Here is a 25,604-nt window from a genome sequence, read left to right as displayed (position 1 = left end):
CAGCTGGGTGGAACATTGGTATTGTTCTTTTTTTGCCTCATGACACTGTCCTTTAGCTTCATATTGGTGTCTTAAGATGCCACCAAACCCACAAGATCTGACAGTGATGTATAGCTATCTAGACCATCCCAATTGTAGGTCCCAATTGTGGACGGAGCATATAATCACATGAATCAAACAATATTCCTAGCTGGTCCCAAACAGATCTGATATCAAAGCTATTAAACATAGTCTAATAAGCAATCATGAATGCGTTACTTAAAAAAATAGGTGAAACCACTTGCCACTTATCCTATAGCTTTTTCTTGGATTATATGTTCTCCTTGTTGTTTTCTTTTACACACATACACATAATTCTGTAAATTACAATCCACTATTTAAATAAATATTTTTTTTAAAGGCTACAATCCACTATTTAATACTACAATATTATCCAAAGATATTATTATTAAGTTGGTATTACTTATAATCCATAGATCTAATGTGGACGCTCAGAATCTTTAGATCATTCTGATTTCAAGGTGGCTCCATATGCAATAAGCCCAATGATCTAACTGGTCTGGATCAACATACAAGCATGCAATAAGTCACTGCCATTTAATGTGGCGTGACAGGTTTAGCTTTAGACGAAAGTAAACAAAAATTTTACGAAATAATCAATCATTTCAGATTTCTTTCTGATTACTGTGGTTGCTAGTTTCCTAGTAGTTATTTGGATTTGTAGTTGTGGGCCGCTTTCCTGATGATGATATTGAAGAAATTGAAGATTTTAGACTTGGGAAGGTATAATGTATTTATTTGGTAGTGCATAATAGCTAGTGACATAAGCTAGGGATGGCAATACATTGGTCACGGCTTGGGCTCCTAAACTTGGCTCAAGGACCCATTGGCATGCTCCAATCATCAAGTGGGTCATCGTTATTCAAAAGGAATGAATGATTTAAACATACTTGAAATTGATCTGTCTGATCATCAGTGAAAGTAAGTGGGCCTACCTTTTTCATTTTTCTTTCTTTTTCTCATATGGGTCCTTTTCAATTTTCTCTGATGTTGGTGGGTTTTCATGCAGGTACTGATGCGGACACAAGTGCATTCAAGGTGTACCAACGAAGAAAGCGCCAACTACAAGTGCCGTCCTTATGGATAGCGACTATTGAGGAGCTGAAGACCTTTCACATGTGATGGGACACATAGAAGACCCCACTCAGAGAAGACACATGTGAAGGAAGATTGGAGAAAGAAGACCGAGCGCCCAAAAGCGCCCAAACTTTTCCATACTTATGTTATTTGCGCGTTTTTGACTTAGTTAGGGGTCTTTTAATAATTTTATGTCTTTATTTGCTTATTCTAGGGGTATTTTAGTAATTTTATGTCTTTATTTGCTTATTTAAGTGGGCTAAAGTCCTAAACACGAATTTCAACTATTGATTAATAAAAAGCAAACCATTTGGTTGCCTCCTTCCTCTCTTCTCTCTAATGGTGCTTCTTCTCTTCCCTTGATCTTCTTCTTCTAATTTTTTCTTGTGCCCCTCCAACTTCTTCAAGGTAATAATTTTCTTCCTTCTATTTTTCAGTTTTGGCTAATCCTTCTTCGATCAAAATCTTGAGAACCGATCTAAATCCTAAACCCCCAAATTCTCAAATCCCTAATCCGAGAAACTTCTTGGTTCTTCGGACTAGTGATCTTCATTGATCGATTGGGTGTGACCATGCAAGATCGGGAGGTCTCATCCCTCGCCGGATCCAACCTAAGTAGTAATTGAATTCCATAATCTATGGTTGTAGTGATGGCCCGCTCCATTGCATATTTCCTTTATGATTTTCTCAGTTATGATGATTACTGTTAGAATTTTAGATCATTTATTCCTTTTATTTCCATTGTTTAATTATATCCATAAGCATGCATCATAATTAGGGCTGTCCTGCATCAGGTACATAGCCTTTGATGAATATGAAGGGATTGAGGTGGCATGGAACCAGGTGAAGCTGTATGACTTCTTACAGAGCCCTGAAGATCTAGAGAAGCTTTACTGTGAAATCCATCTCCTATATAGGATTTAATCCTTTTTTTTTTTTTTTTTAAATCTGAATCTCAGTTCCAAGATATATTTTTGTTTTCTTCCTGCAATGCAGAAACCTCGCATTCAATCGGCTGAGTCAGAATATTCCATTCTCCTTAGCTTCCTTGAAATCTCTCCATTATTTGTAAGTTCTTGTAATCTGTGAGCATGTTAAAGTCTTTGGTTTATGAGTAGCCAGTTCATATTTGCCAACCGATCTTTTTTCCAAGTGCAGGAATCTGAGTCACAATTCCCTCTCCGGTTCCATTGGGGACATATTTACTGGTCTGAAGAATCTAAAACAAATCTAAAACAAATGTAAGTATGCTAATGGGCTAAGTTTCTTCAATCTATCCAATTTTTTTTATTGCAATGTGAGTTGATACCATTAACGATCCATGGTTAATTCTGTCAGTGACCTGCAGAGCAACCAATTTACTGGATCAGTTAACTTCCTGGCTGGTCTCCCTCTATCATACCTGTATGTCTTGAACTAAGTGTCTTACTTTGTATGGATTGTCTATTCTTCAACACTTTTTAAGCCTAAGTACAAAGTTCTGATTTTAACTGCTCTTAAGTTTCAGTAGTGTATTGATTTTGAGATGAAAGGCTATTGTGATTAGGCCTTTCTATTCTAATAAACATATTAGTCAAGGCTAGTAATAAATCATGTACTAATTATATGTATTAATGTGAAAAGAGATTCGTGATGGAATAAGTTTGGTGCTTTCTTAGCAACGTATTAATGTGTAATGTACAGGTAAAGTTCAGTGCTGGAGAGTCCACTTCTCTCTTTGGTAGAAATGATTCAAGGGCATGCCTGGAAACAGCATGTCCAAAAAATCAAAAGCGCCCTTATAATGGATTGCTTATGATTCTAATGAATCACTTTCAATAGATGATCCTAACCATCCATACATGGCATACAACTTGGATAAGAGATGGTCATAAAAAACAGATGGCTACTTTTCAGGTGGATAGGATCATCTGACTGGTGTGATTCTCTCAGGGTGTCCCATAGGTTGTAAGTTTGTAACTATGGACAGTCCAGATTCATTCCTTGAAGACAGTTGCCTAAGCAGAAATTGTTGATGGCACTATATGATGGCTGATAGATGAATTTTTATGATAGTGGTTGGTTTAGTTAGTTGATTTTGTCATAAGAAGCTCAGATTTTCTATAGTTTAATTTTTAAGCTTATTCTGGGTACTTGCTAAAGAAGCCAAAGGAATGCAGAGTGCATGGATTTTAAAGAGGTTTGCTAGATCCGCTTGCACTTCTACAAGCAGATATGTGCTAACCTTACACGTGCAGGACATCTGAGCCTTGTGTCAGGGATGTTTGCTGGCTCCACATGCACTTCCGCAAGCAGATACGTGTTAACCTGGAAAATGTGCAGGACATCTGAGCCATGTATCAGGTGTGCTCTACCATGTACATAACTGTGAGGATGTTAAATAATCAGTTAGGCCACATTGATGAAAACGGTGGATGGTTTAAACAAGCTTGGCAATTTTTTCTAGTCTGTCCATGGTTTTAGCACATGCATTTTTTCTAGTCAACCAAAGGTATCTATGTCAATGTTTCTCCGCAAACTTATTGCTTTAGGCTTCAATCTAATGCTTTATTGATCACTTCATTTGTTTATCCTCACAAGCACCACATGTAGGATTTGGGACTGGATTTTGAACTGTTTGGGGCTGGCTTGTTAGGCCATGACTATTCAAAATTTTAATTTGCCCAACCTAACTTTTAGAGGATGGCCTGTTTGGGTTGTTAGGCCATGACTATTCAAAAGTGTAGCCCACCCGATGATCAAAATCAACTTGATTTTGGGCCACAACATGTACATGGTGAGGCCCTCCAGATAAATGACATGGATCTCACGCTGATGTATCATATTTGCTTATTAAGCGGTTGCTTTAATGTGGTTTTTCTCCCAGATTGTTGACTTGAAAGATGTGTTACTGTAGGTGAATAATCCATATGCTGTTAGTGTATGTATAGCATTCAATGTGCAGATGGTTGCCTCTAATATTTCAATGTGCAGTTAGGAAAATCTTTTTCCTTGGGCCACCCAAATGCCAAGATTAGTGTCCTCCATGCAGCCCTGTCTTTTGAAGCCCCCAAATTATTTAAATTGTGTGATGTGTAGAACAACATAAACCCATTGTAATATCTCTTTGTGCAGGTTCTGGACTGTGGTGAGAAGATTGAGCTTCTGGTAGACAAAACAGAGAACCTCCGCTCACAGGTGGTGAACCTCAATATCATTGAGGGCCTGAACTTGCTGAAGGACTCCGAAATACTGGTGCTGATGCCTTTTACTGCTACACAGCTCACCAAATATCAACAAGAAACAGGTCCCTTTGAAACAATGGCAATCATTGGCAACAAGGAAATCATTGACATTAACCAAGGTATGTTAGCTGCTTAGACTTGTGTAAAAATAAAAAAATTAAAAATTAAAAATTAAAAAAAAAAAAAAACACTAATACATGTGGGTCACCTTTTTTTTTTTTTTGAAAGAAAGATTTTCTCAATGGCCACGGATTATCGGTGGCCATGGGTTCTATGGCTATGAATTTAATCCGTAGCAAAGTTTTAAAGAGCTACGGTACGAATGGCTACTGTGGGCTAGTCATATTTAGCTACGGATTTTATCCGCAGCTTTTGATCATTTTTACACCAAAAACTGATGATTTAGTGGCGTCCAGCACAACTGTCAGTAAAGGTCCTGGCCACCGGTAAAGCCTTTACCGACTGAGGCTTTACCGGCTGTTAGGTAACCGCAGGCAAAGGATTTACCAGCGGTTTTATGGGGATTTGCCGGCAGTTTTGACCGCCGGTAAAGGCCAGTTTTCTTGTAGTGTTCTTCCAATTCAATACCAAATTCTTTTCCTCCTTCGAATTTTTCAAGCATTCGCTGAAGGATGGACCAAAAACTGAGAAATCGTCAATGAAGACCTCTAGATATTGCCCCACCTTCTCAGAAAAAATACTCATCATGCACCACTGAAAAGTGGCGGGGGCATTACACAATTTGAATGGCATCGTTCGATAAGCAAAGATGTCAAAAGGATATGTGAACGTGGTCTTTTCTTAGTCTTTAAGGGCTATCTCGATATGGTTGTAGACCGAATATCTGTCAAAGAAACAGTAATAGGAATGACCAGCTAGCCTTTTCAAAATTTGATCGATGAAGGGCAAAAGGAAGTGGTCCTTCCTTATGATAGTATTCAACTTCATGTAGTCAATGTACATTCTCCAACCAAAAGTAACTCTGGTTGGCATGAGTTCCTTATTGGCATTGGCTGCAATGGTAATTCCAGACTTGTTAGGAACCACCTGAGTTGGACTCACCTATTGACTATTTGATATAGGGTATATGATACCCACATCTAATAGCTTAAGAACCTCGGTCTTAATCACTTCCTTCATATTTGGATTTAATCTACGTTGTGGTTGCCGGGAGGTCTTCATATTATCCTCTTGATAAATGCGGTGAGTACAAATCGAAGGGTCAATTCTCTTGAGGTCCGCAATCAACCATTCAAGGGCTCCCATATACTCAATGAGAGCAAAAATGAGCATACTGTCTTGTTCTTACTCAAGGTGGGAAGAAATCACCACTGGGTATGTCTCATTTTGACCTAAATAAACATATTTCAAATCAAAGGGCAAAGGTTTTAGGTCAAGCTTCGGTGCCTTGAGGTCAGACGGTAGAGGTACTACATCAGTTTGGGACAATTCTTCAAATTGTGGCCTCCACCGATTAACTTTAAGTACCGGCACGGTGTCCAACACGGTTGTCATCTCCCTAATCATATCATCATCAAAATCATGGGAGTGGGCCAAACACGTCTCTAGAGGGTCAGAGGATAAGATCAAAAGTGTTTTATCTTTCACGAAAGAGTCAATCATGTTAATGTCGTGGGAATCATTATATCCTCTAACTGTTTGCTGCAATGAAAAAGATATTCAACTCTATTATCATATTTTTAAAAGACAAACCCACGACACTATTCCTACAATTAATAATTCATTTGATGTGGCAAGGAATGGGCGATCGAGAATGACAGGAATCTGAGTGCTCATGTCCATGATGGGTTAAGTATCCAGGATGATAAAATCTACCGGGTAGTAGAATTTGTCAACCTGGACCAACACATCCTTGATTATTCCTCTCGGTACAAACTGTGCAATCAGTTATAATGTGGTTTAAGTGGATTTTAATTCACCCAAACCTAGTTGTTCGTATACCGAGTAAGGAATCAGATTTATGCTTACTCCTAAGTCAAGAAGTGGGTGCTCGATGCAGTAATTTCCAATTACATAAGCAATGGTTGGGCTACCGGGATCTTTGTATTTCTTTGGCACATCTTCCTTTAGGATGGCACTCACTTTTTTAGTTAAAAAGATTTTCTTTTGAATATTTTACCGTCTTTTGGTCATACACAAGTCTTTCAGAAATTTGGCATATGAAGGTATTTGTCTTACGACATCAAGTAAAGGAATATTGACCTTCACTTGTTTCAACACCTCTAAAATGTCCTAAGAGTTAGAGAGAGGTTTTGGTGCAATCAACCATTAGGGAACTGGAGCAATCAGCTTCCCTTGAGGTTTTAGTTCTAATTCTTGTAGAGCAGTGTTAGGTCTATCATTGTTATCCTCTTTTCGGTCCTTAAGCTTTTCAACTCTAACCGAAATAGTTTTGTCAATGGTCTTCCCACTCCTAAGAGTGATAATAGATTTAGCTTCCTCCATCTGATTTGAAGAGCTCGGGTCACTAACTTCATACTGCAGTTTCGGATTGGGAAGAGATTGAGATAGAAGGCTCCCCTTGTTCCCAATCGCACTTTTAGTCTCAAGTCCTTGTATGGCCTTTGTGAGGTCTTGAAAGACTTGTAGCATACCTTGATTGAAAAGCTCTTGATTTTGAAGATGCTTTAAAATCGAATCCTCCTGAGGTTTCCCTTGATGTGGAATTTGATTAGGGAATCCTTGAGGTGTAGCAGTTTATTCATTTCTCTAACTGAAGTTTGGATGATTTCTCCAGCTAGGATTGTATGTATTGGAGGTGGGCCCACTGAAAGGTCTTTGATAATTATTTACGGCATTAGATTGCTCATTCAGTACCTCTTGAAAGGTAGGTATTGTTGGACAATTTTCAGTTGTGTGAATGTTGCAAGCACAAATACCGTAAATAGTTTCCTTAGCCTTATCCTTCTTTAGTTCCATGGCCTCGAGTTTTCTTATGAGATTAGCTACTTTAGCATTGATATCATCATCTTCTTTCAGGAGATACATTCTGCCCCTCTCCTTCAATTGAGTAGGCCTAAAGGTTGTTCTTGATTTTGGGGTGATGTCCCATGATTGTGTGTTTTCAGCAATCTTGTCAAAATAATCACACACATCATTAACATTTTTATTCATGAATTCCTCATTACACATTGTCTCAACCAATTAGCGCATAGAAGATGTCAGTCTATCATAGAAGAAGTTCGTGATATGCCACATTTCAAAACCGTGTTGTGGGCATGAACTGACAAGATCCTTGAACCGCTCCCAACATTGGAAGAATGTTTCATCTTCCTTTTGGGAAAAGTTCATGATTGACTTTCTAAGGGTGTTCGTCTTTTGGTATGGGAAAATTTTCTTTATGAACTCCCTTGTCATGTCATTCCATGTACTAATAGATCAATGATATAGTGAATGCAACCACATCTTAGCTTTCTCTTTCAAAGAAAAAGAGAAGAATTTCAAACTGACCATGTCATCGAACACGTTTGAAAAGTATAAAGTGGCTATAATCTTGTCAAACTCTTTCAAGTGTAAATATGGATTTTCATATTCAAGCCTATAAATTTTTAGGAGTTAGATCACCCCTAGCTTAATATCTATGTGTCCCGTGTTTTTTGAAAAAACTATGCATGAGGGTGTACTCACCCCCACCGGTTGTAAGTAATCTCGTAAAGTACGAGGCGGAGGTGCTTGATGCACCTCATTCTCATCCTGGTTGATTTATGGGTTGATTTGCAGCCATAACCTTAACTAACTCTGAGGATCTCGAGTGATGTCTAATCCTGTGATAGATGGATAACCCCTCAACTAATCCTCCTTCACTCAAGAGACGTCGAGTGTTGTGACAGACCCACTTGGGTATGAAACACTCTCAGCCTTCAATTTCAGAATCTAACCTAAACCTAAAAAGAAATAAGTAGAAATCTGGAAAAAGAACGAGAGAGAATTAGAAAGAAGTTACCAAATTAAAAGTTTCTAAATTAAGATCCTGCAGAACAAAATAAAACAAGTTAGTTTCTAAAAACAGAAATTCTAAAATTAGAAAGTTTATTAAAAACAAATATAGAAAGATGAGTTAGTTTCTAAAAAAATAAAATAAAAAAAGTAACCTAGGTTCTAAAAATGAAAAAAAAAAGTTTCTAAAAATTAAAAAATTAGTTTCCAAATGATTCAAAAAAACCCTAATCTTAAACTAATTCCAAAACTAGCTAATATCAGAAAAATACAACTGTTAGTCCCTAGTAATGGTGCCAAAAACTTGTTCACAACCCCAAGTATAGGGTCGCGATGCAATAATAATCTCGGTGAGACCGAGGTCGAATCCACAAGGACTAATCTCGTGTGTGTTCTAAAAGTAACTACAAGTAAAACTAGGAAAAGACGAAAACCTAAATCTGGAAGTGTAGAGAGTAATTATGAATTATTTAACTAAAAACTTAAGAAATTCAAAGGTGGGAACTAGGGTTTCCAGGGATCCACTTGCAGCTATTAGGATATTTCCTTATTTAATTCAAGGCATTTAATTGGAATTGGAGTCTTATCCTATCCAATTGGAAGATATTCAATAAGATCAGATCTAAACTTCCATTGACCTAATTCTCAACAGATGAAAGTTGTGAAGATTGGAAGTGATTCCATCACCAAACCATGCCTAGGAGACTATGGTAGACAACAGGATATAGCAATCCAACAACCAACATGGGAGAATTGTGAAGAATAGAAGGGATTCTATCACTCAGCCATGCCTAAGGGACAATGGAGAACAACATGATTTCCTATTTTAACAAACTCCAAACAGAAAAAGAAGATACTTCAAGTTGTTGCAGATCTATTATAAATTAAGTCACAATAAACCATTAAAAACTAAAAGTATTCCTTAAATATCAAACTAGAATAAAAGGAGTTCAATAATAACAAAAATCAAACAAGAAAAAAATCCCAACCATGCTATAAGCTTCACCCCTTAGCCCTAGCTAAGGGATCTAGCCAACCATAGACATGATTGGATTAAAAACCCTATAAAAAAGTATTAAAAACTAAGAAGAAGGGAAAAAGAACTATTGGGAAGCGGCTCCGCCCTTTTGTTCTACTTCTCCAAACCCTAGATATCCTAGTAAGACTTAGAAAACCCCTATTTATAAGCCAAGTTCCATAAAATCGTAAAATCGGATCAAATTTACGCAGTCCGTGTAAACAATGCATAATCGATTCGATGTCATCGAACACCCTTCGATGACATCAAAAGAGTTTGAATCCGGAAGTCACGCCTTTTCGCTCTTTCGCACTGCCTAAGTCTCTGTGTCATCGAACCATCCTTCAATGTCATCAAGCGAAACTTCAATCCATCGAACATGTCTTTGAGTCATCAAGAATGTGCCCAAAATAGTCCAGCGACTTGTTTCAATTTCTTCAATAAATTCGATGTCATCGTGCAGTCTTCAATGTCATCAGGCACCTTTCTTTGAGTCATCGACCTGTGTTTGATAATCGAGAAAAGCACCCAATATGTCCAGCAACCAACTCGATTTTTTCTCATAAATTTGATGTCATCAACAGTGTTCAATGTCATCAAACGAAAATTCGATGTCATCGGACAATTTTCGATGGCACAGTCTTTGTGATTTCCATGCTTGTTCTTTCGACTTCCTTCTCCACTTGGTTTTCTTGAATCTTGGCGTCTTGAAATCTACAATTTTTATCTCCAAAGATCCATTCTTTGCTTTGGCAATTCTTGAGCACTAAATCCATGCTTTTAGTATTCTTCGCAATTCAAGCTCTTAATTCAGCTTGTAACACAAACACATGTAAAATATACCATTAAGCCATATTATGTTTGTAAAACCAAGAAATAAGTAGAGGATAATATGCAATATTTGACCCTCAACAAGTTGCTACTGGTTTACTTGGTTTTCTCAACCGCAGCGGTCAGCCAGCCTTGGTACGAGAGGTCGGAAGCAAGCAATATCCTGTGTATTATGTTAGCAAGGCATTTGTCCCAACTAAGACCAGATACACTGATATCAAAAATATCGCGTTGACCTTAATCATGTCATTGCGACGCCGCTGCCCATACTTCTAGGCCCACACCATTGTGGTCCCAACCAATCAGCCCCTTTGTCAAGTTCTCCAAAAACTCGAGGTAACAGAGAGACTGACAAAGTGGGCGATCGAGATCGGCAAATTTGACATTGAGTACCGACCTCGAACTGCTATCAAGGATCAGGCTGTAACCGACTTCATTGTAGAGTTCACTGATAGCAAGCTTACTGAAGAAGTCAAAGACGAGGAGGAAATTGACTTACAAGAGTAGACCCTTAATGTTGATGGGTCATCCAATTCAAAAGACAATGGAGCGGGAATAATTCTTGTCACACTCGACCAAACCTGCACACAGTATACCTTAAGATTTAGGTTCCCGATGTTTAACAATATGAAGGAGTATGAAGCACTCATTGTCGAGCTCAGGCTAGCGAAAGCTATGGGAGACCGAGCCCTGAAATTCCACAACGATTCCCAGCACATCGTCAACCAAGTCGCTAACGAATAGCAGGCAAAGGGAGAGAAAATGATCACCTACCTCCAGAAGGCGAGGGAACTTATTAACAAATTCAGTAAGTGCGAAGTCACCTTGGTGCCCTGAGCAGATGCTCTGGAAAAACTATCTGCAACAGACAATGACGACATCACCAAATCAATCTCAATTAAGTTCTTGCCCGAGCCTAGCATCGGCCAACCTAAACTAGTGGGAGCATTTCCTATCATCTCGACACCAAGCTGGATGGACCCGATCATAGCATACCTCCAATAGAACAAGCTACCCAACAACAAGCTTGAAGCTCGAAAAATTCGAAGTAGAGCAACTCGGTACACTATGATAGGGGACGTCCTCTAAAAAAGAGGATTTTCCTTACCATACCTAAGGTGATTTCAACCTAATGAAGTCGAATATGTGTTGAGAGAGATCCACGAAGGAGTCTGTGGTAATCACTCGAGCAGAAGAGCACTCGCCCACAAATTGATTTGACAGGGGTACTTTGCAAGGAAGCGAGATAAACGCCAACGATTCGTCGTGATACCTCGAAAGCCATCCAACCAGCTGATTCATATGATCAGCCCCTGGCCGTTAGCCCAGTGGGTGATCGACATCATGGGGCCACTATCAATGGGCAAAGGTCAAATCATGCTCGTCGTCATAGCAGTGGATTAGTTGAATTCTTCTTTAACACTCAAGAGACATCGACCATGGTCCCATGAGGCCGAGGGTCTACATGGCCACATCTCCAAATTAAGGATCTCCTTCTAATATCAAGGCCCATCCATTGGACTCACCTGATCATTAGATAGGGCCCACCTTGAGATGTTGGGTGTTCGATCAAACGGAGAAGATGAGGTGGGCGCCCATGGCATTTTTTCATCCTTGGGTTTATTTGATGATCCAAACCCTTCTGATGGACCGAATGGGCCCACTGATCATCTCGGGGCCTACCATTCACCATTGCATCCCCACTTATCAAATGGTGTCCAATAATTTCAGCGGCAGCGGCTTCTCGCGCTTGAAACGATTTTCTTGCGAAACAGCTCACCTCAGTGGGTAGAACTGTTGCTCTCCCTAGGATGGATGCACGAGATTGCTCTCAAGGGAGCTTCTAGAAGCTGACGAGCGAGTGGGATCGCATCTTTGCGAAAACGAAAAGATTCCTTTCGATGATCGAAAGTGTGAGCTAGAACTTCTAAAAAAGTTCGTTATTTGAATGAAAGGTGAGGATTTTGCACAGGGTGAACTATTTGGATTTCCGTGGGTGTGGATTGCGAACGCGGCATGATGGCAGCAGATCCAACTTTCCTGTGCATTGCATGTGCGACCCTATCGCAGGGCACCAAAGTTTTTCAGTTGCCGAAACTAGGTGGAGCCTAGTCAGAATCCAGAGTGCCATCATTTGGACGGTTCGGATCACCTGCATACATAGCCACCGTGGCCCACTCATCTGAGGCATGGACGCTACTGGCAGAAAAGAGGGAGAGGATCCCTCCTCTGTCGAGTGGCCTCGGGTCAAACCGATTGACCGCCTTCATATGGTCTAGTGCTTCGCAGCTCATGCCATTTGTGCACGCACGCCATGATTGTGGGACCATAGGAATGCCTTTTACAATCCACACCATCCATTCACCTTGGAGGTCCCAAGCAGGGCCCTCGTTCGACGATTAGGCAAATCCAAAGCTTAGGTGGCCCACACTTAAAGATTTCATGTTCAATTAGTGCTTTCCATCAATCCAACGATCGGATTTAGACTGGAATAAATGTCAGCATCCTAAGTAAGTTAGGTTGGTATTTTTACTAACTTAAGTCACATAGTAACACCCGAGTACTGAAAGGTATGGGGTGTTACAATCTAACCCCTTATAGAGAATCTCGTCCCGAAATTCAGTATTTCTACTATGAATGGGAATGAGTACAATCTAATTTGTAGTGATTCTAAGCTTTCATTATTTTCCTATAATGGTTGTTTGCATACGAGCGTATACGACTGACAACCAAAACTGGGGTCGTTACAAATATCACCCTCCTCTTTGAGTACATGCACTCCCCTCTCTCTTGGCACTGCCCTGGGATTTCTAGCTTAGTTGGATGCTTCCCATGATTGGGCATTTTCAGCTAGCATGTCCAAGTAATCTCATGCATCTTCCAGTTCCTTATAAATTTGCCATTGCACATCATATCTACGAATTGGCGCATATTTAGATTTAATCTATCATAGAAGAAGTTAAGTGGTCGCCAAACTCATAGCCATGGTGTGGGCAAGCAAGAAGTAATTCCTTGAGCCGTTCCTAACACTCAAAGAAAGTTTCATCTCCTTTTTGGGAGAAGTTCAATATATCCCGTCTCAAAGTGTTGGTTTTATAAGCCGAGAAGGACTTTTAAGGAACTCAAGGTTCATCTCAGTCCATGTGTCAATGAATCTAGGCCTTAAAGAGTGGAACCATGATTTGGCCTTCTCCTTGAGAATAGAAATAACTTGAGTCTAATCATATTAGGAGGGACATTCTTAAAGTGTATGGTTGTGACAATCTCCTCAAATTCTTTTACGTGAAGGAATGGACTTTCTGAATCAAGTCCATGGAATTTCCGTAGTAATTGGATCATATCGGGTTTGAAGTCCACGTTTCCTGCATTGGTTGGAAAAATCAAGTAGGAATGTGTACTTATTCTCACCGGCTATAAATAATCACATAGGATCCGAGCTGGTGGAATCCAATGCACCTTATTCTCATCACGCACCGTCCTAACAAGTGGTGTGTGATGCAAAGGATTCTCATCAACATATTGTTCAGTTTCGGCCATGATTTCACATGATGTTCCAGGAGTATTTAGATGTTATCTAACTCGTCGATGGATCGCAAGCCCTTTAAGTAGACCTCATTCACTTAGAAGTCTCAATGTATAATCCCTTACCCACTTGGGCATGAACCACACAAAACTCTAGTTTTAATCATAAGTTGTGAGTCCTATAGCAATTACGGAAGAAAATAGAGAGAGAGAGAGAGAGAGAGGAAGAAAATTACCCGTATGGAAGAACTAGAACTAGAATCCTACAAAACCAAACAAGTGAATAATGTTAGTGTTGTTAGAAAATCTATAACAGAACAAATTCTAAAATAATCTGAAATTTAGAAAAATCAAACGTAGAAAACCTAAACCTAATTGTGTTCAATGCCAATCGCCAGTAACGGTGCCAAAAACTTATTCACAACCACAAGTGCAGGGCTGCATTGTAGTAATAACTTAGTGAGACCGAGGTCAAATCCACAAGGAATGGGGAACATGGTCTAGATTAGTTCCCTCACTTAGCACCAATGTAATGATCACAAGGAATTCAATTATCGACCTTGCCCATAGACGATGGTGGATCAAGAACTTTACAGATCACACAATTGCGAACATATCAAAAGCTTCCCAAGCATCTACTGTAATTACAGTTACAATAAATCATAGAAAACTAGAAATATTTCTTCATTCAAACCATAAACCAGGAATTGTTTAACACGAAATCCAAATAACTTGAATAAAAGCAAACTAAACATTAAAAAGAACTAAAAGCTTCATCCATTAGCCTTAGCTAAGAGATTAATCTGCTAACATGACTAACATCTTTAAAAAAACTAAAAAGATCAACTAGAACCCGTGAAGAAATCGAAGTGGAAGAACGTTGTTGACGCTCTACCAAGGCCTTCTCTCCCTTTGCAAACCCTAGAAGATGATTTAGAACATCATAGGGACTCCTATTTATAGTTGTGTAACTCCAACTTTTGCACCATCTTGAAGAATTCACAAACCGACCTTAGATTTATGCACTTATGTAACGCTTCGGTCACACCAAAGTCGCATCTGAAAAATTTGAGCAGAATCTGTAAAATTTAGGTCTAACCTAAGCTGTCTTAAGTAGGAATGAAGTTGGCTTCAGTGGAACCGAATTAAATCTGAAAATCACGAGTTCCTGCTGGACCGTTTTGTGCATTTTCGGTCGAACTAAACTGACCTTAATTAGGTGTGACCGAATAGTCTGTTTTTTCTTATATTTGACTTGTGATTTTGCCAGTCTTTTCTTCATCCTTTGAACTTATTTTTCTTAGATCTTTGGCCTGTGAATTGTCAATTAATGACCTCCAAATCTCCAAGTCTTCACTTGGTAATCTGTTAAGCAACAAATCCATGCTTTTAGCATCCTTTTCACCTTAAGCTCTCAAAATCACCTTGTAAGAGAAAGCATGTAGAAATAGATTGATTAAGCACCATCAACGAATAAATAGGGGGAAATATGAAATATTTCACACTCAACAGTACTCTTGGAATGTTGTGAGTGAAGCTCTCGGGCACTCTCCTCCAGTTTGAGGGAACTTTATAAGAGGCCATCACAGATTTCACCTATGAGGGGTTGGAAGGTAAATCATATCCTATATTTGAGTTGGACAAACACGATGGCCACACCCAATAAGGAAGACAAATCCTACTCTCACACACATGCCAATGTGACTGTTCTGAGTCGTCCCATCTTATGGGCAAAGGGACCCTAGCTTGAAATATAGGGAGAGTGTTTGGGCCGGGTGAGGTTAGGGCCAATGATGAGTGGCCTGGCCTACTCCATTGCCCCAATCCAATCATCAAGTTGGTCATTATTATATAAAATGAATAGATAATTTATAAACACTTTTGAGGTCCCCCACTGAATGTATGTGTAATTTAAAAGTTTTTTTCAATATGGGTTCATGTTTCCATGATCAAAATCATTCATGTGAAGGACCTCGTCATGGAAGGTGAGTATGTCCTAAAAAAATTCTTAGATTAGACCATTTCAAACCTTTGATGATTTCACTCTTTTCATTACAAGGGCCAACCTTGTAGGCCGAGGGTGGTGCCAAGGCCATCTGATTCAGGCTAGGGCTTAAGGAACTAGGGTTAGGCTTGGGCGTGAGCCCAGTCCATTGCCACCCCTATAGATGGAACAACCCAAGGAAAACCATCCTGATTTCACTACCTCAATACATATACGATGAGGCCCATGTGATGAACTGCTTAGATCTTGAATGAACACATCACATTGTCAAGTGAGGCAGAGTAAAGAGCCACTATTTATGATTCTCATCTACCAAACACCATGGTGTTACAAATCTATTGGACAGTCGGCTCGACGCATAAGATTGCAGACTATTTTCCAGAACTGGAGAAATTTTATCCATTGAGATTTGAAGTGGGCTGGTTTCCATACACCTATGTGCCATTTGGAGGAGGCCTAAGGATGTGTGCCGGCAGGGAATTTGGTCAAGTGGAAATCCTAGTTTTTCTTCACAATTTGGTGGGAGAATTCAGGTGGGAGCTTGTTTTAGCTGATGAGAAGATCATACAATTTCATGTCCATGTGAATTCTAACTTGAAAGTTGTGGAATTGAAGTGGATGTGATTATAGATGGTGAGGAAGGTAATTGCAATTTGGACATTCCAATTCTAGTGGATTGATAAGACTATGCTTGGATATCTTGTTGAAGTTATTTTCTTGAAATTTTAGTTCTATAGTTGTCAACTACCCTAAACCTTTTAAATGGTTTCGGGTGTGTTTGGTCGCACCAAATATCATGATTAATCAATCTAATTTGGTGGAAGATTTCATGAAATTTCATGCAACCAAACATACTGTTGAGGGAACGAGTCCGATGGGAGGGATTGAGCTTATCCATTCCAACTCATCCGTGTGATATGAGCTTATCCAATCCAGCTCATTTGTATGATATGAGCTTATCCAATCCAGCTCAACGTATCTTCTTCTTCTTCTGCATGTTTCCATTTTTATTTCTCATCTATTTCTATCTTAAATATGGGTTATGTGTGGCTCAAAAGTAATACAACATATCTTTTCCAAATCGTGTCCTGTAACATGGTATCAGAGAGGGTTGTTCCCGGGGAGACGTGAGTTCCGTCAGCACAGCACCACCATCTCTGTTAGCTACTGCATCACCACCACCTTCTTCTCCACTGCCACATCACCATTGAAACTGGCAACACGTTCTTCACACATCAGATTCGGGCATCACTACTAGATTCCTATCTTCTTCTCTACACCTCTGAACACAGCGACACCACCATGGCTTAGATGGCAGGATCAAAGCCTCAGCTGGTGGCAACAACATGGGCCACTCGATCTACTGTTGGCTGGTGTGACTATTGCTCATGGTGGTGTTCTTCCTGTTCATCCATTCAGTTCTTTGCAAGAAATCTGAGAAAGCTAAGGGTAGTTCTGAAGCAACCAAATCCCCAAAGAAGGCTAGAACCAGATCTGTTACTCTTTTTTATTCGATGTATTTTGTATCTATGAGAATTAGAAAAATGGTGGATTTTGAATTTTGAAAAGAAATATATATATATATATATATATATATATATTAATTTGTTCCCCTCTGCCTTGATATTTCTCCATGACACTGTCAAAGGACTCTGACGATATTTCGTCCTCTTGTGATGTGGATCTTAGACAGTCTGAAGATCACATCCTCTCCTCTCACAGGGCCCAATTTTCTCCAGTGGCAATGAGCTATCCGCATCTTTATTGGCGGTAAGCGAAAACTTGGCCACATCACTTGGACCCTTCCTTGTCCAACTGATGGAGACTCCAAGAAAGTAGATTGGGAATCTGACGACATGATTGTCATGTCATGGTTATGGAACTCCATGGCTGATAATGTCTGGAGTGACCTTCTTTTCTTAAAGACGACGAAAGAAATATGGGACACGGTCCACGAACTCTATAGCGATGCACACAACATGTCACGCATCTTTCAATTAGAGAAGGAGATCGTCTCTCTCCAACAGAACGATGAGAGCCTCACAAAGTACTATGCTAAACTCTGAAGTTTATGGGAGGAGCTCGCCTATCATGATGAGGAAGATACCTATTATTCTCAAGATGTGATTTTTATCAAGAAACGACAGGAGCGACGCCGGATCTTCAAGTTCTTAGATGGCCTTAATAATGAGTACCAGATACTCCGACAACAAATCATCCACAATGCTGAGATGATGACCTTGAATTAGGTTTATGCTCAGCTTGCAAGAGAAGAAAAATGAAAGTAGGTTATGATTCTACATGCCTCGATCACGTAGTATGCCTTACAAGTTGATGCTCCTTTTTTAAAGATCGAGGCTATGGTCGTGGAACTCGAAGCCATGTTCATGGTTCTCTTTTTTGCACTCATTGCAAACATACCAACCATATGATGGACAATTGTTGGATCAAACATGGTAGACCTCCCATGCGGGGAGGCGTCACTTGTGGACGTGTTCATTCGTCGAGTGGCCAATGGGCCAATTTATCTGCTACTGAATCTAAAGAGACACCGTCTGCTTCCTCCACTACTATGGTCCAGATTTCATAAGAAGAATATGAGAACCTGATTTCCTAGAAGGCTGGCCTCTCAATCTCAAAATCCATGGCTACTTCCAGTTCACCGAGGCCAGGTACATCCACTCCTACCTCCTCCTCTTCCCAGCACTGGGTCATAGACACCGGGGCCATAGATCATATGGGTGGTATGTCTCACATTTTTTTGTCTTTTCATCCCAGTTCTACTTTAGGATCAGTAAAGTTAGCTAATGGAAACCTTACTCTCATTACGGTGTCAGGAACTGTTCCTCTAACCTCTACTGTCTCCCTCGACAAGACCTTTCTTGTATCGGTTCTTGACTCCAATTTGCTTTCCATTAGTACACTCACCAAACAATTTAACTGTGCTGCCATTTTTCTTCCATCTCACTGCATGTTTCAGGATCTAAGGACGCAGAAGATGATTGATGGTGGGCGTGAACGTGCTAGTCTTTACCAATTTGATGCTGATGTTCAACCTAGTACTGCAGCCCATCTTCTCTCAGTCACTCAGGAGGATTTTTATCTATGGCACTATTGATATGGTTATCTTACCTTTTCCATTTTACGTAATTTATTTCCTACTTTAGCTTCTCACAAAGATGTTAAAACTTTTCAATGTACTTGTGCATTATCCAAGCATAAACGTGTTTCATTTCCTTTAGTCTTGAATAAAGACTCTGGTTCTATATTTTTTGTCATTCAATCTGATGTTTGGAGACCTGCTCCTATTCCCTCCTCCATGGGATTTCGGTATTTTGTGTCTTTTATGGATTATACTACTAAGATGACATGGATCTATCTTCTTAAAAATAAAAGTGAAGTATTTGAAACTTTTAGATCTTTTCATGTTTGGTTGTTTAATCAGTCTGATGCAAAAGTCAAGGTCCTTCATTGTGATAATGGTGGCGAATACCTTTCCACTGTTTTTCTTTCGTAGCTTCATCAGCACGACATCGAGTCGAACACCGCATGTGCTTCCACTCCTCAGTAAAATGGGATGGCAGAAAGAAAAAACCAACAATTATTGAATATCACTTGTTGCCTCCTCACAGAGATGCATGTTCCTAAACTCTATTGGGGAGATGCAATTCTCACCGCATGCTACTTGGCCAATCGACTGCCTCATTCTACTTTGAACTTTCAGACTCTGATTTCCTTGTTTAAGAAAGTTTACCATGTCACTGATATTCCTCTTCGCATTTTTGGCTACACTGCTTATGTGCATGACTTCTCTCCCTCTCGAACAAAGTTATCAAATTGATCCACCTCTTGCATGTTTGTTGGGTATTCACCTACCCAAAAAGGGTATAAATTTGTGGATCCTCATACTGGTCGTCACTATGTCACTCTAGATGTGACATTTTTTAAATCTCTTAGTTTCTTTTCTTCGAAGAATTCATCTCCTCTCCTATCCCCACACATTACTCCTATCCCTTTGCTAGACTCACCTCCTCCACCATCAACATCATCTCCTCCATCCTTGGTAGTACCATCCTCATTTGTGCCTCTACCTCCACCACCACCACCACGCTGCTCCACTCGCCCCAACACTCAACCTCTCCATTTATAGGACTATGTTTGCACTCAAGCCTCATCTATCTTGCAGCATAGTAAAGGGCTAGCCAACATGTCACTATCTCCACCATCATCAGGCGCCCTGAGGTCTACTCCTCACTCGGATCTTTCTGCTTCTCCGGGGAAAGGTATTAGTCCTTGCATGTTTCATCCTATTCAACATTTCATTTCTTATTAGTCAATATCTCCATCTTATAGAACTTTTCTTGATAATGTTGATTTTGTCTCTATTCCTACACGAGTGAATGTGGCATTGGCACACCCTCACTAGAAGCATGCTATGCTTGAGGAGATGACTACCTTACAAAAAAAAAAATCAAACTTGTGAGCTTGTTGATTTACCAGCCAGAAAACATGTTGTGAGTTGTAAGTGGGTTTACACTATCAAACATAAACTTGATGGTGCCATTGATCGGTACAAAGCACGCCTTGTTGCAAAAGGCTTCACACAAACTTATAGCATCGACTACACAAAGACTTTTACCCCAGTTGTAAAATTGAATTCTATTCAAGTTCTCTTATCTATGGCTGCAAATTTGGATTGGCCACTGCATCAACTTGATGTCAAGAATGCTTTTTTACATGGTGACCTTCATGAAAAAGTGTATATGTCATTACCTCCTGGGTTTTATCGTAAGGGGAAGGAACATAAAGTTTGTCACCTTCGCAAGTCCCTCTATGGCCTCAAGCAGTCACCATGGACATGGTTCGACAGATTCACTCATGTCCTACAGGCTGCCCACTTTCACCAGTGTAGCTCCGATCATTCTATTTTTTGGAAGCGCACCACCAATAGGCTGACAGTGGTCTTGGTCTACGTTAATGACATCATTATTTTGAGTGGTGATTCTACTACTATATCTGGCATTAAAACACATCTTTCTAGTAACTTTAAGTAAAAGATTTGGGCTCCTTGCATTATTTTCTCAGCATTAAAATTGCTCATTCTTGCTATGGTATTTCCTTATGTCAGAGGAGATATGCACTGAACTTACTCAGTGAGACAGGCATGCTAGGTTGTAAACCTGTTGCTACTCCTCTTGAGGTCAATCATCATCTCACCTCTCTCCATGGTGAGTCTCTCTCTCTCTAATCCTGGTCCTTATCAGCGACTCATTGGCCGACTTATTTACCTGACTATTACCAGACCCCATATCTCTCATGTTGTGAGTGTGCTCAGTCAATTTATGCACTCACCACGGGCTGCCCATTTGGATGCTGCCTATCGTGTTCTCCGTTATCTCAAAGGCTCTTCTGGTAAGGGCCTTCTTTATTCTAAACATAGACACTAGTCTATTTCCACTTTTTCTAATGTAAACTGGGCCAGTGCCAAAGATGACCGAAAATCTACAACCGATTACTGCTCGTTTGTGGAGGAAAATTTGGTTACTTGGAAAAGTAAGAAGTAGCCAGTTGTTGCTCGATCCAGTGTTGATGTTGAATACAGGGCTATGGCCCATACCACTTGTGAGTTACTTTGGCTAAAGAAATTCCCGATTGAGCTTGGCATTTCTCCATCTATACCTATGCAGATGATGTGTGATAATCAGGTTGTCATTCACATTTCCAACAATCCAGTCTTCCATGAGCACACAAAGCATATTGAGGTGGATTGTCATTTCATTCGAGAGAAAATTTAGTCCCATGAAATTGTAACTCCACATATTTGCACTGGGGACCAACTGGCAGATGTTTTCACTAAACCTCTTTCACGTGACTGGCAAGACGCAATCACTTCCAAGCTTGGCCTTTTAAATGTCTTCAGACCTAGCTTGAGGGAGAGTGTTGAGGGAACGAGTCTGACAAGACAGATTGAGCTTATCCATTCCAGCTCATCCATGTGATATTAGCTTATCCAATCCAGCTCATTCGTATGATATGAGCTTATCCAATCCAGCTCAATGCATCTTCTTCTTCAGCATGTTTCCATTTTTATTTCTCCTCCATTTCTATCATAAATATGGGTTATGTGTGGCTCAAAAGTAATACAACATATCTTTTCCAAATCTTGTCCTGTAACACATATTGTTGAAGTCAAAATCTAGACCACCCTTCACTCAATGCTACGAACCTCTAACGAGCCCTGGTCTTGCACAAAGGGGTGAGCAAAGGAGACCCTGGCTCAGCCTGGGGACCCTCCGATGCCTAAGTCAGGCTAAGGAATCTGGGTCTAAGTTGTGAATGTAGAGAGAGGGTGCAAGGAATTGCGTACCTGTGGCAATAGTATCCCCTGGTATTTATACCTGTAGGTAGAGAGGATCGCATCCATTAATCTCAGCACGATTTACCCAATCACACGGATATTGTAATCATGGAGATATTATCCACAATCTTTGGGTCGTGTGGCATATCGTGTCTTAAGGACGTGAATCCTCAGGCGAGATCTTCGGTCACGTCTGCATTTAGGCTAGTCTCCTGATTCGGCACTCAGAATATCCTCACCAGGGATTGGCCTCATTTTATCCAAACCTAAGGCCAAGTACTACCATTCGGAGTCGGTTGAATAATTCGCCTCGGGCTCGGACATACATGTAGTTCAGTTGTTCATTAAATGTCATCTTCAGATGATGAGAACGAATACAAGGCCTCGTCTCAGCTCGCTTATAGTCGTTATCCAGAGGTCGGCTTACAATTGTCATAATACCCTTCTTCCGAGGCCTTAATAACTGATTTGGATAGCTCAGGATGACCCCGATTGTCCTTATTCAGATTTCCCCATAACAGAAGCCCCCTACTCTCTTGGTCCGAGTTCAGACTTGGAGAGTAAATGCCTGGGGAAACGGAACAACGCCTCCATGCCTCGGCTCATGATGACGGTTGGTATAGCTAAGGTGCAATAAATGCAACGATTGCGCCTCAGATTCCTTATGTCGTACGATGGTTGCGCCTGTTCAGATCTCAACCTCTAGGTGGATGACGCATGGCGACGGTTATGATTCGCAATCAGTAGAACGAAGGAGACGATGCCACGTGCCCATGGGGAGGCGAGAGACACCATGCACCATGAATGGAATTTAATGCTGAGGCAACTACGCTCTCAAAATGTGGGCTCGTACATATCATCTTCCTCTGTGTGTCCCTTGGTGTTAACACTGAGACATCTCAGCTTTAGGGACAGCTGCCCGTAATGATGACTCTATAAACCCCTCCCATTCTCATTCACTCACTTCTTTTGCATCATTCACTCCCTCACTTTCCATTTCTCTTGCTTTTTCCTTTTGAATCGCCCTCTACCAAAAAAAGAATTTTCGTCACCGGAGAAAGGGTTTCCGACCATCGGAGAAGGAATTTTGCTCGAAGGAAGCTGCTAGAGTTGGGAAAATCTCTGCTGGAAAGTCGCCTGTAGTGCTGTGAGTCTTCCATCACTTAAAGACTTTTTCCTTACATAATATTGAGCAACTCTGATGAAGTAGAAGAGGTCCGAGGAACCGGTTCTGACTCTGAACCAGAGACCACAGTCTCAGGGCCTGGAGAGTCCGAAGGCCCTTTTGAGCTCATACCCCTTGGCAGTTCGGCCCCGGCCTAGAGAATCATGAGTCAGGGGGCTAAAGGTCGTGGCAAGAGGACGAAGAGGGCTCTTAGAGATCCCCCAGGGTGGTCGAAGGCAGGCCCATAGGGAGGTAGGCCAAAGCCGTTGGTCCCCAGGGCTTGATCCTAGTCGAGTCTCAGATGGCCCAACTCCGTGAAGATTATCGGATTCTTAACTCGGTGCACATCCGAACCCTTACCCTCATGGACCAAGTGGGCCTTCCTGTCGAGAGGGAGATCGTCATCTTCATCAGTGCCCTCCAATGCGGGCTTCAATTCCCCATCCATTCATTCATATGTGAGCTGACCGCATGGCTCGAAGTGGCACCAGGTCAACTGGTTCCGAACGCTTGGAGGACTATTATCTCCACCTTTATTCTTTGGCATCAGATGGAGAGCCAGAGGCTCCTGCTGGAAGAGTTCCTATTTTTATACATGGCCAAGTATGACAGGTCGGAGCCATCTTGGTACTGCCTCTCAGCTAGGCCTCTATGCATCCCGAGCTTGGTAACTCAACTCCCTTCTTCCAACAAGGACTGGAAAGGGAAGTGGTTCTGGGCCTCGGGGGAATGGGAGGCCCTTGCCTCCGAGTTGGGTGACTGCGGGTTCGGGTCCCCATAATGTTTGCAAACCTAGGTCGGGCACTCCTTTTTATCATACTGTATGCTTGACTTGTCCTTCCGTGTTCTAACTCGGGCTCTTTCTCTGCTTACAGCTCAGCCAAAAGGGGCCCGAGACCTCTCTCCTATTCAAAAGCAGCAAGTTGCCCGAGCCAGATTGCTCGCTAAGGACCAACGTGTCTAGTTCAAACTCATTAATGGGGAGAACCTGGTGTCGTCTGGTTTCTACAGACTCCAACCCACTCTTTTTACTTTGGGTAAGCGGGGAAAGGGTCCTTAGAGATTGTTTACTGACATTCAATAGATTTTATTTTTGACTTTCTTTTTTGGGCAAGGATGGAGATAGGCGGCTCAAAGAGGAGGAGCCCAGTCATGTCGCGCCCTCCGATGGACGTAGTCCTCTCATCCGAACCGAGGACGAAGGTGACACCAAAGAAGAGGAAGACTTTCGGGGCTGAGGTTGTTCCGGCTGCAGCCATGACCTTCTCTGCTCTAGGGACTAAACCTTTTCTGGCTGCAGCCATGTAACACCTCGTACTTCCTAGTACTCAAGTGTTACTATATAATCTTGTTTAGTATAAATACAAAACTAATTTAGGTAAACATTCACGTTCATCCTAGCCTAAATCCAACCATTGAAAATAGTTACAATCCTTACATTAAGCTATCTATCCGTCGATTTCCAAGATGGATCATCTGGCTTCACATCGAACTCCCTGATCACACCTATACATTCCTTAGAATCCCAAAGGGTTGTTGTCAATCCAATCATTGGCTGTTGAATGCTCCATGAACCGTGATTTGGAAATTAGAGGTTCACGTGGTGTAACTCACTTTAATCCAAGGTGACCTTAACGTTAGGGTATGCAACTGAACAACACACAGCGAGTAGTCTCACATCCTACATATAGATATAATAAATAAACAAATAAATGATTAAAGATCGATAAAGAAATAAATGACAATGTATAAGTAATAATAATAATAATTAAATATTTAATAACATAAAAGCATGAGATGGATAGCCCTAATAATCTATATACTAGGACCCACAACATGATAGAATGCACATATGTGTGAAAGTAATAATAAAGTGAAGTAAACAATGTGAAATTAATATTAATGTTAATATGTGGTTAGTAATATGCTATAAGAGTCTTAAAAATGATCCATTAGGACCTTTGGACCTTTGGTGCTCGAACTAAAATTGATCCGACCATCGAATCAACGTAGTGGACACTTAAAGGATATGAATCAAGTTGCAGGCCCCACCTGGACCTTGGATCTACCCCGTCTTCGGTAAAAGGCTATGATAGGACCCTGCAAACGGAATGGACGGAGTGGATTTATTACAAACATCATGGTGAACCCCACCTCAAAGCGTGAGTGCACAGAAGGGATGTGCACCCGCTGTGCACCAATCCAAAGAGAACCGGTCAAAGCATGTTGACCGAAAATTCTTTAAACAGAGAGATTTCCCTCTCTATCTCTTTTGCAAATAGGAGATGGACGTACGTCTGTGTTTGTGATCAACGGCCCACCTAAACTGTTCATATAGAAAATCCAAACCGTCCATCATGTTGATAATTTCATTCTAACCAAAACCA

At 40.8% G+C, this 25,604-nt stretch overlaps 1 protein-coding gene and 1 non-coding gene across 13 annotated transcripts; both read left to right on the top strand.

The window, feature by feature from the left end:
* The first annotated feature begins 279 nt into the window (after positions 1-279).
* On the top strand, positions 280-4,435 carry LOC131251196 (uncharacterized). 12 transcript variants are annotated; one of them, XM_058251763.1, is made up of 6 exons: positions 280-783; positions 1,932-1,980; positions 2,134-2,205; positions 2,296-2,378; positions 2,476-2,541; positions 4,289-4,435. In XM_058251763.1, exons 1-6 carry the CDS (start codon positions 743-745, stop codon positions 4,335-4,337), a joined length of 360 nt encoding a protein of 119 aa, XP_058107746.1. In that variant the 5' UTR covers positions 280-742; the 3' UTR covers positions 4,338-4,435. The 12 variants fall into 12 exon arrangements, 2 of the variants coding, with proteins under 2 accessions (XP_058107746.1, XP_058107747.1); XR_009173653.1 differs by lacking the exon at positions 2,134-2,205 and having other exon boundaries at positions 285-783; positions 1,932-2,032; positions 4,252-4,435; XM_058251764.1 differs by lacking the exon at positions 2,476-2,541 and having other exon boundaries at positions 287-783; positions 2,296-2,321; positions 4,252-4,435.
* A 3,149-nt stretch (positions 4,436-7,584) lies between these two features.
* On the top strand, positions 7,585-7,691 carry LOC131252276 (small nucleolar RNA R71). Its single transcript, XR_009174309.1, has one exon. It is a non-coding gene; the product is annotated as a small nucleolar RNA R71 (small nucleolar RNA).
* Positions 7,692-25,604: the final 17,913 nt, after the last annotated feature.

Source organism: Magnolia sinica, chromosome 7, assembly GCF_029962835.1.
Source record: "Magnolia sinica isolate HGM2019 chromosome 7, MsV1, whole genome shotgun sequence".
In the NCBI taxonomy this organism is placed as follows: Eukaryota; Viridiplantae; Streptophyta; class Magnoliopsida; order Magnoliales; family Magnoliaceae; genus Magnolia; species Magnolia sinica.
The sequence above is the reverse complement of the archived record's forward strand: the minus strand, read 5'-3'. Positions and strand labels throughout refer to the sequence as shown.

Coding starts and splice junctions, on each gene's coding strand:
- LOC131251196 (XM_058251763.1), top strand. CDS start 743: ATGATGATATTGAAGAAATTGAAGATTTTAGACTTGGGAAG. Junction 784..1,931: donor AAGATTTTAGACTTGGGAAG/GTATAATGTATT, acceptor GTCCTGCATCAG/GTACATAGCCTTTGATGAAT. Junction 2,542..4,288: donor GGTCTCCCTCTATCATACCT/GTATGTCTTGAA, acceptor AGCTTCTGGTAG/ACAAAACAGAGAACCTCCGC.